At 34.9% G+C, this 16,729-nt stretch overlaps 1 protein-coding gene across 3 annotated transcripts in view; it reads left to right on the top strand.

Annotated features, from left to right (window-relative positions):
• The window catches only part of ANKS1B (ankyrin repeat and sterile alpha motif domain containing 1B), a 446,177-nt gene that overhangs the window by 45,599 nt on the left and 383,849 nt on the right, over positions 1 to 16,729 (top strand). For all 3 annotated transcript variants that reach the window (XM_075728083.1, XM_075728082.1, XM_075728085.1), the window contains exons 2-3: positions 3,158 to 3,238; positions 7,388 to 7,544. In XM_075728083.1, the coding sequence (XP_075584198.1) occupies positions 3,158 to 3,238; positions 7,388 to 7,544 (238 nt within the window). The remainder of the gene's footprint in view (positions 1 to 3,157; positions 3,239 to 7,387; positions 7,545 to 16,729) is intronic.

Here is a 16,729-nt window from a genome sequence, read left to right as displayed (position 1 = left end):
TTTGCACAAGAAGTAGGTTCAATTCTTTTCTTAAAATTCATTAAGTGATAGAAAGGTTTTCCTAATTTACTGATGTACATAGGAAAAAAAATTCCTAACACTAATGTATGTAAGATTAAGAATCTTGATTATTGACTGCATCAAAGAATTAAGAGAAACATGTTTTTGAGAACATTCAATATTAATGGTAATCTAAAGAGCTGCTAATCTTCTGTCAAAATCTTCTTTTCTGGAGGTTGAATGATAATTTGTTTTGTTCCAAGTTCTCCTTAGTGTTACTTTCACAGTAACAATTGAAGTGTTTTAATACACACATAAATCAATATGTTTGATAATTGCTCGTGTATTGTATGTGTTTATGATGCCAAAGAAGGGCTCTCTAGGCTTTTTCTCTTTCTCCACCCCACTTTTCTTTGAAATTAGGTGCTTTTTTATGGAGCTAATACACCACTATACTTTTGCCTTGCTGTATTCTGATTACAAGAGAAGAGCTTTAGATGAACTATTCACCACAACTGGGAGTTTTAGGGTGTAAGAATATCTATTTGCAGACTGTCCAATTTGAATTTGATTGTCAGTTATAAATAACCAGTGTATATACTGAACCTGCATTGATTTTGTAGGAAATAATGTTGCAATACTGTAGCAATGCAAGACCTCCTAGGAGGGTATTTCTGCACTGGCCCAAGGGAAAAGAAATGCCTGCAGCCGAGTCCTGCCCATGTGTTCTTTAGTTTGATAACCAAGTTGTGATTTTGAGCATGTCTTTCTGTACTGATTGGGAGCTGACAGTGATTAGTCTGTCCATCCTGTCTCATCTCTCTGAGTCATCAGGATTTACTCGCTCTCCTTTGTCCTCTGTCTCCCAATCTGAGTGTCCTGAGAAGCTTCACATAGGTGCATTTATATACTAATTAATAAAGTTTCAGTTATAAAAAAAAATCAGTGTAGTTTCAGTTGAAAAATATTTCCTAAGACCAGAGTCAGGAAGTACAACAATACATTAAAGAGTGCCTGGATTAAAGGAGAAAATTAGGGCAGAAAAGAACTAGGTTTTGGCTGGTTTTTTCGTTTTGGTTTTTTTTAATTATTTTTTAACAGCCTAATGCATCATGAATAATAAATGAACTCATGGATCCCTTGCATTTTGAAAAAACAACCAACAGGCAAATCCTAACAAATGTAAAGCAAAGCAAGCAAGCAAGCAAAACCAAGTAAATTAGTATTCTGGTCTTTTATGTATTTATTTTAATATTTAAAATACAACTTTCTATACCACTTTCAATTTTCTGCTTCATTCTTCTGTAAGTTGGTACAAGTCAAAGGAAGAAAGTAGAAGCCAATAAATAAGAAAATAACTAATGAAGTATTATGCAAAAGTATAAAAGAAGTTATAGAATATCGATAGATAAGGACTTCTTTCCTTCCAAGAGGTAAGAACAGCCTGTCTTTGACATATAAATAACATCTGTCTATTATGGAAGAGTTATCATTAATGAAGTTAAAATAATGTCTTTTAATTGGAAAGATTAGAGTGACTTTGGTAGCTGGAAGTTGCCTTCTGTAGAAAAGAACATCTATAGACTTCTGAGACAATTAAAAAAAAAAATTCCTTCATTTTTTTGCTTCTTTGCACCCAAGAAAATATTTCAGTCCTGTTTTTCCAAGAAATTAAATTGCAGGGATAGGTGAGGTACCCAGCAGTATGTAGAACTACACTCACTGCAGAACACAAGGTGTCACACAAATAATTCTGTGTGCATGCAGTATTACTTATGGGAAAACAACTGTTTAAATTTATGAACTAATTAATCATTCAAACATACAAAATGAAAAAGAGACCAGTTTGCAACACAAGTATTCCATTGGTAATAGAATACAGATTCAGTAGTAAAGAATTCTTAAAAAGCATATGTTAAGCATAACATGTCATTTTATTGATGTAGAGCATGAAGAATGTTAGTATTAAAAACTCTTTTTACCTATTAGCTTCAGATTATTTTCTTTAAACTGCAGCACTTGATTCTAAGGTATGAAGTGAAGAGAAAATACAGCTCGCCAATGACTGTTTAACACTGTCTTAGAAGCCGAAGAAAACAGACTGTAATTCAGAACTCATAAACTTGTGTCCTGGAAGTTGTAATACTAATGACTGAAAACTGTGTTACAGAATGAAAAAAAAAAGGTAGAAAATTGCTTCCACAAAGGATACAATCAGCTTCAAATGTAGTCAGTTAGCAAAAAATCTGCAGGTACTCAATATGCCTCTGGTATCCAATTTCCAGGCTTCGGTGGTGATTGGGTTTTTGGTTTGGTTTTTTGGGGGTTTTTTTTTGTAGATTAGCAGTTACATTTTTCTACTTTGAAACAAAAAGTCTCCTTTACTGTTTTGCGAAGAGTCTGTAACAGATTGTGAAACTGGTTGCATGGGACATATAATGAAGCTGACTGTAAAATAAGTGTGGTAAAATACAGAAAGATAACAAAAAAAGAAACTTTTATTTATTAAACTTTTGTTTTATATATACGTAATTTATTTAAGGATATAATTGGTTAAAATGGGAGCTAAAAGATCAGGCCAAGTAAAAAGAATACATTTACTGTGTCTTTAAAGGATACAATTGGATCTCACTAATCTTATGTTTGTATGAATCCAGACTAGCTGACCTAAAGTCAATTAATATATACTTGTGAAAAAAAGTAGTGCAAAATCAGGTTATAACCTCAGTGTAATTACCACAGTAATACTGGGAGAACAGATCTAGTGGCACTTTGGGACATGGTTTAGTCTAGTCTACCCTTAATTGGTTTAGTGTGGACTTGGTGATGTTGGGTTAATGGTTGGACTGGATGATCTTAAAGGTCTTTTCCAACCTAAACGATTCTATGATTCTATAATTGAAATGACAGAATAGTTATTAGTCTTTCAGACTGCCCTACATAAAGTTCATGACGGCTATAAAGATGAATGTGTAAAATTATAAATAAATTATTTTGATATCAACACAACATTTTAAATTCTTTTCAAGATAATTTGTCTCTTAAAGTTTAATCACACTTGTTGCAGTGGTCTTTAGATTATTTATACATCAAATTTCTGACATTTCTGTACTTGCCAAGCCAAAAAAATAACTTTACAATTGTGCTTTATTTGCAGCATCTGGCGAGGACCAAATATAAACTGCACAGACAGTTCAGGTTATACTGCTTTACATCATGCAGCTTTAAATGGACACAAGTAAGTGCCTCACATTTAGTTTTCATGTAGAATGGTATTTAACGGTGTAACTTACAAATATGTAGCATAGCACGGAGATTTTCCAGAAAGTTGACAAATCCTGTCTTACAAAAGTAATCTTATTTCTGATGGGATATATTAATATAAGGATTTTTGACACTGTCATTGATATCAGCATGTAGTAATAAAAAATGAGAAATGCCGTTTAGAAGTTATTGATTCTGTACTAGTTCTTCCAAATTCATGCTTGATTTTGAGTAAATTTATTATTGTTACTGCTAGTGGTAGCTCTAGTGCTTTTTAGCTGGTGGGAAATTACAACAGAAAATGTTGTAGTGTACTTGTGTATGTACAAATGTATAGTGCGTTGAATGTTGACGGAAGCAATATTGTGGAATCGATTAATATTATCAAAGTAAAAGTACCATGATAAGAAAATTTAGTAGAGTAATTATACACTTGAAAGCAGAAAAATAGTATTGGACCTTGTAGCTTTTCCCTTCCTGCTGTCCATCCAAATTACCACATGCATGTCTCAACAAGCTTGCGGAAAGCCTGCAAAATCCCCACTGAGGGGTACTGCACAGGTATAGCACTGCAGGTGAACTCTTAAAGGCATTGACATGTCAGTAAAAAACTGGAAACTTGCTACATATTTTGTTATTATACCTTGTAATTTGTTCTGTGTTACCACTGTTATTACATGTTGCCCCTTGCTACGTTACCTCCATTGTATTATGCTGCCAACTGTATGTTGTTATTAAGGCAGAACAAGAAAGAAAGAGTTTAATGTCTATAAAGTTCTAGTGGGATAGACCCCAGTGTAACCAAGGCAAGAGCTGCCCCTCTTAAGGCAGTCCAGCTATCTTGTTTGTAAACTGCCAGTGTTAACACTGCCTGGATTTTCACTAAGGAAAATTTTGACATAAGGCTTTGGATTATTCCTCTGCGGGAGATAAGGAACTGATCAAAAAACAACTGAAACTGAGAGCCATTTGCTCTAACTTTAATGTGATTTTGGACTGTCCGTAAGATAACATACAAATCCATAATAATTATATGTTTAGTTTCCTCATTTCACAATTTTTGCATTCTTCCTTGGAAAAATTAAAACCTTAGGATGTGTCTTTAATTGTATTCCAGAAACCTGCTTATTTTCTTTAGACCAGATTAATCTTTTGGTGAATATAGGATATTCAGTTTCTGAATAAATAAATTAAGTTAAACTACAGTTAAAGTAGGTATTGTGCATTTTCCAAAATTTCAGTTCTGTAGCAAGATTCAGAATCATCCATTAATATATTTTACCTCCATGGAATTAAGTCTAAGTCCTTAATATGGTCTATTATCTCAGCCTTTTTTAAAAAGGGAGAAAATCACAGTTCTCTTGTTTATAGTTTATGGATTGTTTCTTATGCCATTGCACATTTTTGACTGACAAAAGCCCAAGCCTTAGCTTGCAAAGACTGCTGGTTTTAAATAGACAAAAACTGGTTTTAGTATGTTGAATACTGACTATAAACCAATAGTTACCCGGCAAAGTAAAAATATTGCTGTATAAACACTGAATCTATCAGAGATTTCAAGTGAATCCTAGCAATATAAACTATAAAATCCCAAAATGTACAAAAGCCAAATAGCATTTTCAGACACAGTGTTGGCCAAACTTCTGCTGGAGTCAGCGAGAACTTCAAGATGAGGACTTATGTACAGCAGCAGATATAGCTGCAGCTTTTGAAAAGGTTGTAACGGCCACTGGCTGCTATGACCCCTTACCCTCACAGCAGGGTAAGTAGCAGTTGCTGACATCTCATTTATAGCTTGTTGTACTAAAGTAAACTGAAATACATTATGAGGTATTTCATGATAAATCATGATGGTTCAGGGTGTGCTATGCAAGCCATCATACTGATCCTGCTACAGTGGTAGCACTGTCAGCAAGAGAATTGGACAGACACCTGGTGGTTGTAATTTCATTAGTCACCACGAACAACAAATGAAGAGCTTTACACTCTGTTTCAGATTTGAAACTTGATATTCAAAATCAATATTGGGTACAATCTGTTGACATGAGAGCCTTCCCACTTAGGAGAAGTTCTTGTCCTTTGAAAACTTTTGGGGTTTTAATTTTTCACACTTTACATTAGGATGAACTTGAGAGATTTCAAAGTTTTTCAGGAAAAGTGTGAACATAAGACTTAATGACCCAACCAATAATTGTGGCTGGGACACTTATTGGACAGCAGTGTTCAAGTCCCTGCTTGATCATTGTATGTGATGAATTCCCTCCTCCTTGGTTATTCTGGGATAGTTCTCTTCCCTTTTGAAACTATTCTGCTTTATATAAGTAATTAAATCATATCTGGGGCAGGGAATTGAATCTCAGTCTCTCTAAGTAATTTTACTTAGCCCAGTAATGTTACTGGGCTAAGGACTGTCAGTCTTCTCCTCTCTGAAATTTATTTCTACAAAATGAAAAAGTTCTGGCAGAGCACTAAAAAAGACTCACCCTAGAGAGGTGTGATGGGTCAGGGCATTCTTGAAGGATGAAGGAGACCTAGGTTCTAATTTGTAGCTTGAATCTTGCAACAGACTCTTGACAATAGTTGCTGTATATCATTATCTATAGATTTCAGTTGTGGAGGGCTTTTTTGCAGTTCTTCGCCCACTTACTTCAATTTCTGTTTCCTTTGATTTGTGTCCTTTTCAGACTACTCTGTATCTCTAGCTTTCATTAGACCATCTACTGCAAGACCAACTATTATGACATGAGAAGTCTCTCAAACCTTATTTGTACTAAAAAGTCTTGGGAGTCACTTTTCTGGAACTTTTGGTGTAGCAAAAGTCATTCTGTAGTGGAGCTGCTCTTTCTTGGTTGTTTTCATGTTACTTGACCTTGTCAGGAGAAAGCAAAATCCAGCTTAATGTTTCAAAGCTTAGATGTGATGACTCTAGTATCTCTATGATTTCTTTTGGAGACAGTTGGGAGTTTCTTTTGACCTGGATATATTCACTCTTACTTGCCACATTTTTCTCTCAATAGGCAATTAAATAAGGTTCCATCAAGGTTGGGGGAACAATTGCCTCAGGGTTTACCTTCTGTCTTAATTTGTAGTCAAGGCCTTCATTTATAGTCATAACATAGGCTGCACCAAGCTCCTTCCACACGCCCACCCCGCAATTTTTTGAGCAAAATTGGAAAGAGACAGTGTTTCCATATTCAGCAAAAATGGGTACAGAACTGCCCACACTGGATCATAGGTGCTATTAACTTAATAACTCATGAGGCCTGACTGTGTCAAACTATGAGAAGACAAATGGAGAGATAAGACAGAATTGATTTACTTTTTGACATAGTTGATAACAAGTGATCATACCACACAGTTTTTAAGTTTAATCTTTGAAGTTAAGTACAGAAGACTGCTTAAAAATCAGGGATGCAATATACCAGTTTATACTAATCTTTCATTTAATGTGTGATAAGCCACACTGAAAATACTGAAAGGTATATAATAAGAATTAAAATAATAAAAGTTACTTTTTTCCTCACTGCTTTCAGGAAGTTGGATGTGGGAAATGAAAATAGAAACATTTATTCCATAGAAGATAGTATCTATCTAACTAGATCATCATTAAATTGTTTCCTCCAAAAGAACTCTGAGATAATGCCTTAAAGAAGAAGAAAACCTGTTATTTTTAAGCCTTACTGCAAGAACTGTGTCCATAAAGCTACCCTCTTGTCTCCCTGCCTGCAGAACTCAGTATGATGGGTGTAGGAGTACTTCTCTGCCTTTAGTGCCTGGAAAGTTTGTCTTGAGGGACATGCACGTGGCCTTGACTGGCAAATTCTCAAAATTATTCCACGGCCAGGAGACCCTGTTGAAAGAAACAGATTCAGAGAACTGATGATAATATGTTGATGGGTATTCATAAGAAGTAACAATCATTACAATGAATAACATTTTGGCTATGTTTTACTATATTTCATTCTTAGAAATTATTTGTCTTCATTTTTGTAGCAGTTTCACTTGAAATACAGGGGTTTTTTTCTGTTATTCAGGGTAAAAATTTTGGCAATATGTATGTTCATGTAAAAACTTAATAAAATAAGCTTCCTGTCAATTTTTAGATTTACTTCCTGTTTTCCAGGGATATAGTTCTCAAATTACTTCAGTATGAAGCATCAACTAATGTGGCAGATAATAAAGGTTATTTTCCTATTCACTTGGCTGCTTGGAGAGGAGATGTAGACATTGTGAAGATTCTCATCCATCATGGGCCATCACACTCCAGAGTGAATGAACAGGTGAAGTGATAAAAAATACTTGTGTACATCATCAGAAAAGAGCAGCACATATTCTTTAGGTCTGGCAAACTTATTGCCAAATTAAAAAAAAAAAATATCTATTTTCCATTGTTTCAGCAATTTCTTCTCCAAGACTGATAAAATCTTCCAATATAAGCATACCAGATGTCTGTCTTCTGGATGGACCCTGACCTAAAGGAAATTAGATTTAAGAAGTATGAAAAACCTTCTGCTTGCTTCTGAAAAATCATATGAAGACATAATCTAACTATGCATCTTATATATATTGATGTAAATTTTTATAAACTCTGTGTCTTTTTAACTTTATTAGATACTAAATTCCTGAAAAACTTTGAGATAAAATTAATATTCTCGGTATGTTTTGAAGGTACTGTAAATGAACTGGTATGCAGAGAAAAATGAGAAACCAGATGGACTGCATGTATGCATGTGCAGCAGAAAGGACACATAAGTACTAGGAAAAAGTGATGAGAGTATTACAGTGGGTAAGGGCAGGATAAATATGTTGCATTCTGTTGTCAAACATATGGCACACCTTCTGTTTTCATTCAGTATATTCTTATATGGTCCATTTGTAAGGTTAGTATTTAGAAACAGAAAGAAAGAAGGCAATTAAAATCTGACACCATCTACCTACTTCTTCCTAATCCCACATATACATCCAAACTTGTAGAATATTCTCAAACTTGATTAGGTGTTCTGTCCAGTCTCTCCGGTTTGATCACTGGAGCAAATAAGCAGGGATGCATCTGATCCTATACCACACTGACTCAAAAAAGGTCTTGTCGTTAGCTATCCTGCTGTTTCTGCATTTTACCCAAAAACTTTATAACGCAAATGTGTGAGCAATCCTCACAAGAAATGTTGGACCTTGAGTCTCTTAAGGGAGTCTTGATCATATTGAACTTCGAAGTTAAAACTTGTACTTACACAGTTCTTCTGACCTCATAAATTCCCTGGTGTTCCACGCTAGACAGTGGCCAGCTTTAGCAGGTGGACCACTTTGCTGGCACCGACTTTCCTGTGCTAATTAGCACTCTACACAGGAGAATATTATCCATATCATAGAGTGAGGGAAATGCCATGTTGATATAAAGCCATGTCCACCCACATATCCTCAAATAACACTGGAGTGGCATGCTCACCCTAATACCTATTTTTCATTGTTATGAGCCTGTAGGTTTCTGAGGCTTTTGCTTATTTGCTGATAGGCCATATAAGGCAGGTGGCTCCTCATAGCTCTCCTAGCTTTTCTCAGATCTGTGGAGCTGAAGCTACAGCTTGTAAGAAATCCTGGGCTGTTTTTCTTCCTTCTTTTTTCTCATGAGAATTGGGGAGAAGGATAGCCATTTTTCCTGACACTTTTTCACCACAGCAAGTAATATAATCAAGTCAGGCTTTTTTTCCTGGTGTTTTTTGGTAAAGATCACATTAAGAATGTATGTGCTTTCAGTTTAAGAAAATAATTTTGTTCATTATTTAAAAATTGTAGCATCTAATTTGTAATACATCTTTGCTTTTAATCTATTTTATTAAAATTCTATGTAAAAGAAAAGATTCTAAAAACTTAAGTGAAAGTAATGAACAACACAACAAAGAAGTAAATGAGAAGCTCATGATGCATAAATGTATAATACATGAATTAATGGATTTAATATGGTATACTGTAAATTAATTGAACTGCATTCTACACATTTAAAATGCAGTTAACTAGCACCATAGGATCATATCCAGCCATATCCAGCATCTAAAGCTCTGAATGCCCCCTACTGTTCCTATTACATAAAATTGAAAAAAACAGTAAAGAGGTGAACAGTTAAATGACAATTATGTTATGGGGGTGGTGGAATGTAGACTGGCAACTCTACACACATAAAATGGTTACAGCATAACAATTATGTAAGAATAATTCTATCACTGTTTAATACAGATGTCTTAGTTGGCATGCATGATGTATGTTTTAAATTACAAAATATGGTGAAATTACAAAACATGTAAGTGTTTGAACTTCACTGATGAAGGCTTGAAAATATGTAAATTATGAATTGAATGAAGATCAAGTAGGTAGTATGAGATCAAGATTTGTTAGTAAATTAACACCAAATATAATAAAAAGGTGTGCTGTTAACAGTCAGACTACTTACATGTTTGTTTATGTGAAGACATCTGCGTAGCACAAACATTTATTATGACAACTCTCATCATAAAGTTACATAACTGATAAGAAATCCTAATCTATGAAACAACTAATAATAAATAACAGCCACATATAGGTCAATATGTAGTGCTTGGTATTAGTGCAGGAAATCACATGCAAAAAAGGTGAATGACATCAGGAATAAATATCAAGTTCAAAATATATTTTTAATATATATTGACAGAATATGAATAGTAAAACATTTACAGGAAAAAATGTGAACACTTCTGAAATGTCTCGGTGATGTTCTCTGTTTTGTGATTCTGCCTGGTTTTTTTAGGCACAAAGCACACCTTTTTCTTTACATTTATGCATTTAATGTATTGTAGAATTTTTCTGTGCATCAAATTGTAATTGTCATAAAAAACACTCACATTTCCTTCATGCCATTTGACACTTCTGAAATGTGAAGGAAAAGAGTTCAGGATGCATTCATAATATGTAAATATCTAACAAACTTACTGTCTTCCCCAAAACATCAAAATGAAGCACAGGCATTATATGTTTCTCTCAGTGACACCTCAGGGACTTCCAGAAGTATAGTTCAGTTCCAAAGTAGCCTGCAAAAACAATAATTTTCACGTTCTGCATTTGATGTTCCCCCCTTCCCCTTAAATTACAGACTATGTGGATGAATTTCTGTATTTCCCTTGCAACTCTTATTATGTGCTTTTTAGAAGAAGAAAATGTGCAGAGGCAATCTTTTTGATTTGAGCCAACTGCAGCAATAAATTTGAAAAAAAACATTTATTCAAAGTAGTCAACCAAATTACAGAATTACTTTTTAATTTTGTTTCCACATAAGTAAACGTGAATTTCAATGGGAATTCAGTAGGTCTGATTTTGTTTCACAATGGGTAATTTGCAGCAGAATTTTTCCCAATAACTTTTACAAAAATTGCTTTTTTGAAAAAAATGTTACTATCTAAGTCCAAGTATTCTCTAAGTTACGGGACAATGTCATCTTTATTTGTCATCATATTGTTCTTCTATGGTAAAGATATTCATTAGAACATGTTCATAGAATCACAGAATGGTTTGGGTCAGAACGGGTCTTCAAAGATCATCTGGTCCAACCCCCTTGCCATGGACAGGGACATCTTTTACTAGATCAGGTTGCTCGAAGTCCTGTCCAACCTGACCTTGAACACTTCCAGTGATGGAGCATCCACAATTTCTCTGGGCAACCAGTTCCAAAGTCTCACCACGCTCATCACAAAAAATTTATTCCTTATATCCAATCTAAATCTACCCTCTTTCAGTTTAAAACCATTGGTCCTTGTCCTGTCACCACAGGCCATGGTAAAAAGTCTCTCTCCATCTTTCTTACAAGTCCTGTTTCTATATTGAAAGGCTGCAATAAGGTCTCCCCCAAGCCTTCTCTTCTCCAGGCTGAACAACCCCAACTTTCTCAGTCATTCTTCATAGGAGAGGTGTTCCAGGCCTCTGGTCATTTTCATGGCCCTCCTCTGGACCTGCTCTAACAGTTCCATGTCTGTCTTGTGCTGAGCACCCCAGAGCTGGATGCAGTACTCCAGGTGGGGTGTCACAAGAGTCTACCCTTGTTAGGGGGGGGAGATTATTCCTTCCTTGGCCTGCTGGCCACACTTCTTTTTATGCAGCCCAGGATAAGATTGGTTTTCTGGGCTGCAAGAACGCATTGCCGGCTCATATCCAGTTTTTCATCCACCAGTATCCCCAAGTCTTCTCTGCAGGGCTACTCCTAATCATTTCATTATTGAGTCTGTACTGATATTGGGGATTGCCCTAACCTAGGTGCAGGACTTTGCACTTGGCCTTGTTTAACTTCATGAGGTTCACATGGGCCCATTTCTCAAGCCTGTCAAATGTCCCTCTGCATGGCATCCCTTCCCTTTAGTGTGTCAACTGCATCACTCAGCTTGGTGTCATCCACAAACTTGCTAAGGGTGCACTCAATCCCACTATCTATGTCATTGATGATGATAAATAGTATTGGTCCCAGTACAGACCCTAGGGGGACACCACTCATTATTGGAATGTTCATTAGGGATTAGAATACAGAGGCTTAAACTGCACTGAGAAGGAAAAAATAGAAATGGAGCAGGGTAGCATGTGGTAAAGAAAAAATTCAATCAGGAATGGTAGGTCTTAAAAAACCCCCAACAATGTCAGAGAAACACATCCAGTGATACAATATACAGCTTCTTTTAAATACCTAATAGGTATGAACTCTCAGGTTTGTAAATTTTTGAATGTAAGCAAAGTTGTAAATAATTTTTTCATCTGTGTACAATTACAGTTGTAGCAGAATGAAAAGGGAAAATATTTAGTCTTGTCTTAAATGCTTTGATTTTTAAAGCAGTTTTGAAAATATATCTGGAAATATTAGGGATGCCTAAATTCTAATGCTTGGTTTTGTGTTTAAGAGAGCATTTGATAAGGAAATTTATGGGCTTTTTATTTCTTTCATGACTTTCAAATTAGACAGGTTCATTGATGATGTGTGATAAGGAGAAGAATGTCATTAGCTATTTTTCCACATAAACTGTAAAAATCTGTGCACCATGTAAAAACCTGTTCCCTTCCTCAGAGAGAGTGGACAGTAAAGTCACAATGTTGTTCCCAAGAGTCGTCCTCATTCTTGGCTGCGTTCAGAATTCCTTTTGTAACATTGTTCAGCCTTTGCCCTAGACATCCAGGAAAACACTTTAATTCCCATTGTAATTAAATACAGTGACATACTACTTGCTGAATCAATCAGACAAACTTCCTTATTTTTTCAGGATTATTAACGTACATTGATGGAACTTCTCAGGAAACTGCCTTCCTATTTTAACAGATGAAGTAAGACCATCCTGAGATCATTCCTTTCTCTGTCTTGGAAATATTGTCTTGTTCAGTTACTTGACATTGGGATTATGTGACAAAGAAATGGCTTAATGATTTAGGAAGTCTCCCTTTTCAAGTTCATCATAAAAATTCTTAGATAATAAAGGAGTTGAGCATTCTTTGGAAAGGTCTGTAAAATCACTACTTGATAGTCATTATTGCTTGTACAGTACCTGCATGGACTTTAGGAGCTTTAAACTACACAGCTATGCAGTTTAAGTCCTAAATATATCCACTGTCTAATAGTGTCTTTACAAGGACCTGTATAATATTCATGAGAGCCATTCACTCTCTTGATATTTCTTGCACCTCTTCACTATCAGACTGCCAGGCTACAGTAAGTGTCTGTATAACATATTTGCTAATCTGTCCTCCAATGAATAGACCTTAAGAGGTGTTCTAGATTTTGTGGTGGCATGCGTTCTCAGTAGCTAAATGATGTAGTACAGCCTGCAGTACTGACCAGATGTAATGCCGTGAAGGCACAATTCAGTTTGCAGCAACAGAAGTCTGAGTTCTGGCTGTACGCGGAAGAGAACAGATTCAGAGAAAGTCTAGAAAATGTCAGGACCATGCCCATGAAGAGACCCATGTAATGGAGAATGAAGAAGAAAATTACAAAAGGTTAAAAGCTGAATCATAAGATGCCTTCCTTATTTCTGAAAGAGGTCCACTGGGCCATATGAATAACTACTTGTTTAAAATATTAATTATGAATATTAGTGACTTCTGTTTTATACTATTTTTGCATAATATTGGTCTGCTCTTTGTGTCTTAAATTTTGTATGTTTTATTTGGTTCTGATTTCTAGATCTTTCTTTTTCTTGACTCATTCAGTGTTAGGATTTATCTTGTTTCTAACATGTAATGAAGTATCTGAAATTTCTAAAAGCATTCTAGTCTGTTTCTTCAGCACTAGATGCATTATTTAGCACTTGGATATCAGATTTGGAGATCTAATCATGCAATGGTGACTTGCATGCAGACATTTGTATTTTCATAGCAGGTTAACTGCTCATGGCAATGAGTGTTAGCACATAAACTTTCTGTACTCCAGAAACAACTGTTCACATTTGGGAAAGAAAATGTAGGCAATAGTACTACAATATTATTAATTTTTTCAAGAATAATTTTTTATGTCTTTCAAATATTTCTTTGAAATAATAAGCTACTTTAGAGATATGAGGACAAACAGTACCTTAAAATCGATAGAGTTACACCTGGGTTGGCTTTGTTCACAAAAAAGACAAGTCAGAAGTAACAGCATTTTTGGGACCAAGGAAATCACGTAACTTCAACTCTTAAAATATCAGCACATGTTGGGTTTTTTTTTTTTATTCTTACTGTATGTCTTCTATAAAGAAATGCCTTAAGGTGGAAGTTCGTTATACTGACTGAGACATCCATGTCCATCTTCCCATAAGGGGTAAGATGATGTTTCTTCCAGTCCAGAGGAAGAGACTGTTATAGCCTCCTCCATCTTAGGGGTCTCTCTGGGAATGCTGAACCAACTGTGTCTATCTGGTAGGCATTCCCTTCTTTCCTAAATTTGAAGATGGCTCTGTCAAAACCTACTTAAAAACTCTATCCTCTCTCCTCAGTAAAACCTCTTGCTTCCAAGGTGATTTATTTCATGTAACTAGTACTAAATTGTCAAAGCGGATAAATTTAGAGGGCAGTTAAACAAGTTGTAATTCTCTCTTTGAAAGTTAAAAATCATTCTGTCTTTTATACCTGAATTGAGTTGATTAATTTACATTTTAAAGAGGGAAGGATGTTGTATTATTAAGTTTTAATTAGGTGGTACCTCTCAGCTCTGATAACACAATATATACAATGCCTGTTCTGACTGCATATGTGTAGGTAATTTAATTATCATGTTTGTCCAGGTTGGATTCTGCTATTTTATTTCAGTGTTACCTAGTTCTTTATAATTTTGAATCAGTTTTGAATCATTAACTGAAATGTAGCTTTAATTTGGCAAATGCAAAGAAACAAACCATACAAAAATGTTCAACAATGTTACTTTGAAAATAATAACATTTTGTTCAGATTTACAGATGCTTTTATGCACCATGCTGTTTTAAAATACACTTTTCTGTAAATATGGCCTTGCATGAAAATTCAGTTGGATGTTCTTTATTTAGAGGGAGCAAATTTCAGTTTGCTGCACCATAGCAGTGATTTGGACTGGTTGGTCTCTGTGTGTCTTTATCTGTGGCTCAAATTTTGGCCAGTCACCACATTTTGAGAAAAAGTCCGTAGCCAATTTAATTTTTATATCTCTGAAAGTTTAATCAGAATACTTTTAAACTACAATATTAGACTATTGGCACAAGATTCCAGATACTTTATATATTATCCAGAAATGCTTGAAAAAAATTGAAACATAATAGATATTGGATAGATAGATATATGTGTTTGACAATTGTATGGTAATGTGTATTTTGTTATTTACCTCACAGAACATGGATATAGTTATAAATCTAATTTCTTTGTGTAACTATTTCCATTGGATATGTAAATACAGTAAATGTAGGCACAAATTACCATAATTGGCCATTTTATGTGCAATTATCTGATTTTCATACTTAATTGTGGTAATTGTACACAAAATTAGACTGCAATTGCCTGTTCATCTATGCAGTTCTGTCCATGAAATATTGAAAATCTAAAAATAAATTCTAATAGACTATGCTTGTGATTTGTGGGTTTGCCACTGTACATAAAAATTTACTTTGCCCAGTCCTGTATAAAGGATATGTTAGAAGTCACTATAGCACAAAAAAGATATTGCAGGTAGTTGATAGATCATTGCAGCCCTGTAGTATTGTGATAGTAGATATTTTAACCTGAATTTATGGTCTGTGTAATAGGGAAAGACCACGTGGTGGTCTGAATAATGCACAATGATTCAAATACTTATTAGTCATCAAGCCATGTCTGCCAATGGCAACTTCTCACTTTCTACCTGGCTCTTCCTACTTTCCAGCTTCTGTCTTGCAGTTTAACAGGAAACATATTCCAGTGTCTGGCATCTTGTGTGGTGTTGCAGACACCTGAAGAGTTTATCTATCTGCAACGTTAATTTATCTGAATGTGTTGATCTGTCTCTTCTGTCTACCAGGTTCATCTGAGTCATTTTAAATTACAAGATGAGATGAAAATGACAGCAGCATTGTTAAAACCACAAACTCGAGGTTCAAGTTCTTGATTATAGACTTAGAAACACTGTTACCAAAAAGAAAAAAAAAGTTTTCCCCCTTTCCACCTTTCTAGATATTACTGTGTAACATGGATTTTCTTATCCTAGCTAGCTTTTGAGTAAGAGGCCAAAGCCTCATTTCTCTGATTCTCTCCCCCTTTCCATCTTTCAAAAGACAAATCCTTTTTTCTATTTTCAGTTCTCTGTCCCTAGAACTTTCTTCATTTTTTTCCTTGAGAAATACAGCCTATGGATTCAGATTTATCTCTTCCTTCTTTAGAATTATATTTCTACCTTTCTCTAGTATGTTTTCTGATTTTACATTATTTCTTTATATGACACATTAGCTTATTGGCTTTCTACTTTTACAACATTTTCAAAGCTGTCACAAAATTTTATAAATCATATAACAGAAGATGCTTTGAGAGTACATACTTTTAAAATTTATAGTGTCTGGTCTATTTTAAGGCTTCATAGAGACTACATAAGATATATTAATAATATAGATGGTATGCAGAATTCAGAGAACTCTACAAATTATTTCCTTCCTCTCTGCCTGAAGTTATTTGTCTGTTTGGGAATGCAAGTATACAGGCAGAACTGGAAGAAAACAATTAAAGAAGATACTGCTTATTCTCAATATTTATTTATTATTAAGATTATTAAATAATGTTTGGGGAAACACTTGGGGGGCATTGCTTTATAAAGCAAAAACTTATTCAATTAACAGCACAGAAATGCTCATATGCCTTAAAATGCACATGTACGTCTCCCTGGAGCCCTGCGAAGACTAGCTGCTTACGTGATATGCTAAGTCTTTCTGCTATCTACAGTTGCTATTTTGCCTTCTTCCAGGCTTAGACTGTTGTCTTGATAGTAACTTCTATAGAG

Source organism: Pelecanus crispus, chromosome 1 (assembly GCF_030463565.1).
Source record: "Pelecanus crispus isolate bPelCri1 chromosome 1, bPelCri1.pri, whole genome shotgun sequence".
NCBI classification, from domain to species: Eukaryota; Metazoa; Chordata; class Aves; order Pelecaniformes; family Pelecanidae; genus Pelecanus; species Pelecanus crispus.
The sequence above is the reverse complement of the archived record's forward strand: the minus strand, read 5'-3'. Positions and strand labels throughout refer to the sequence as shown.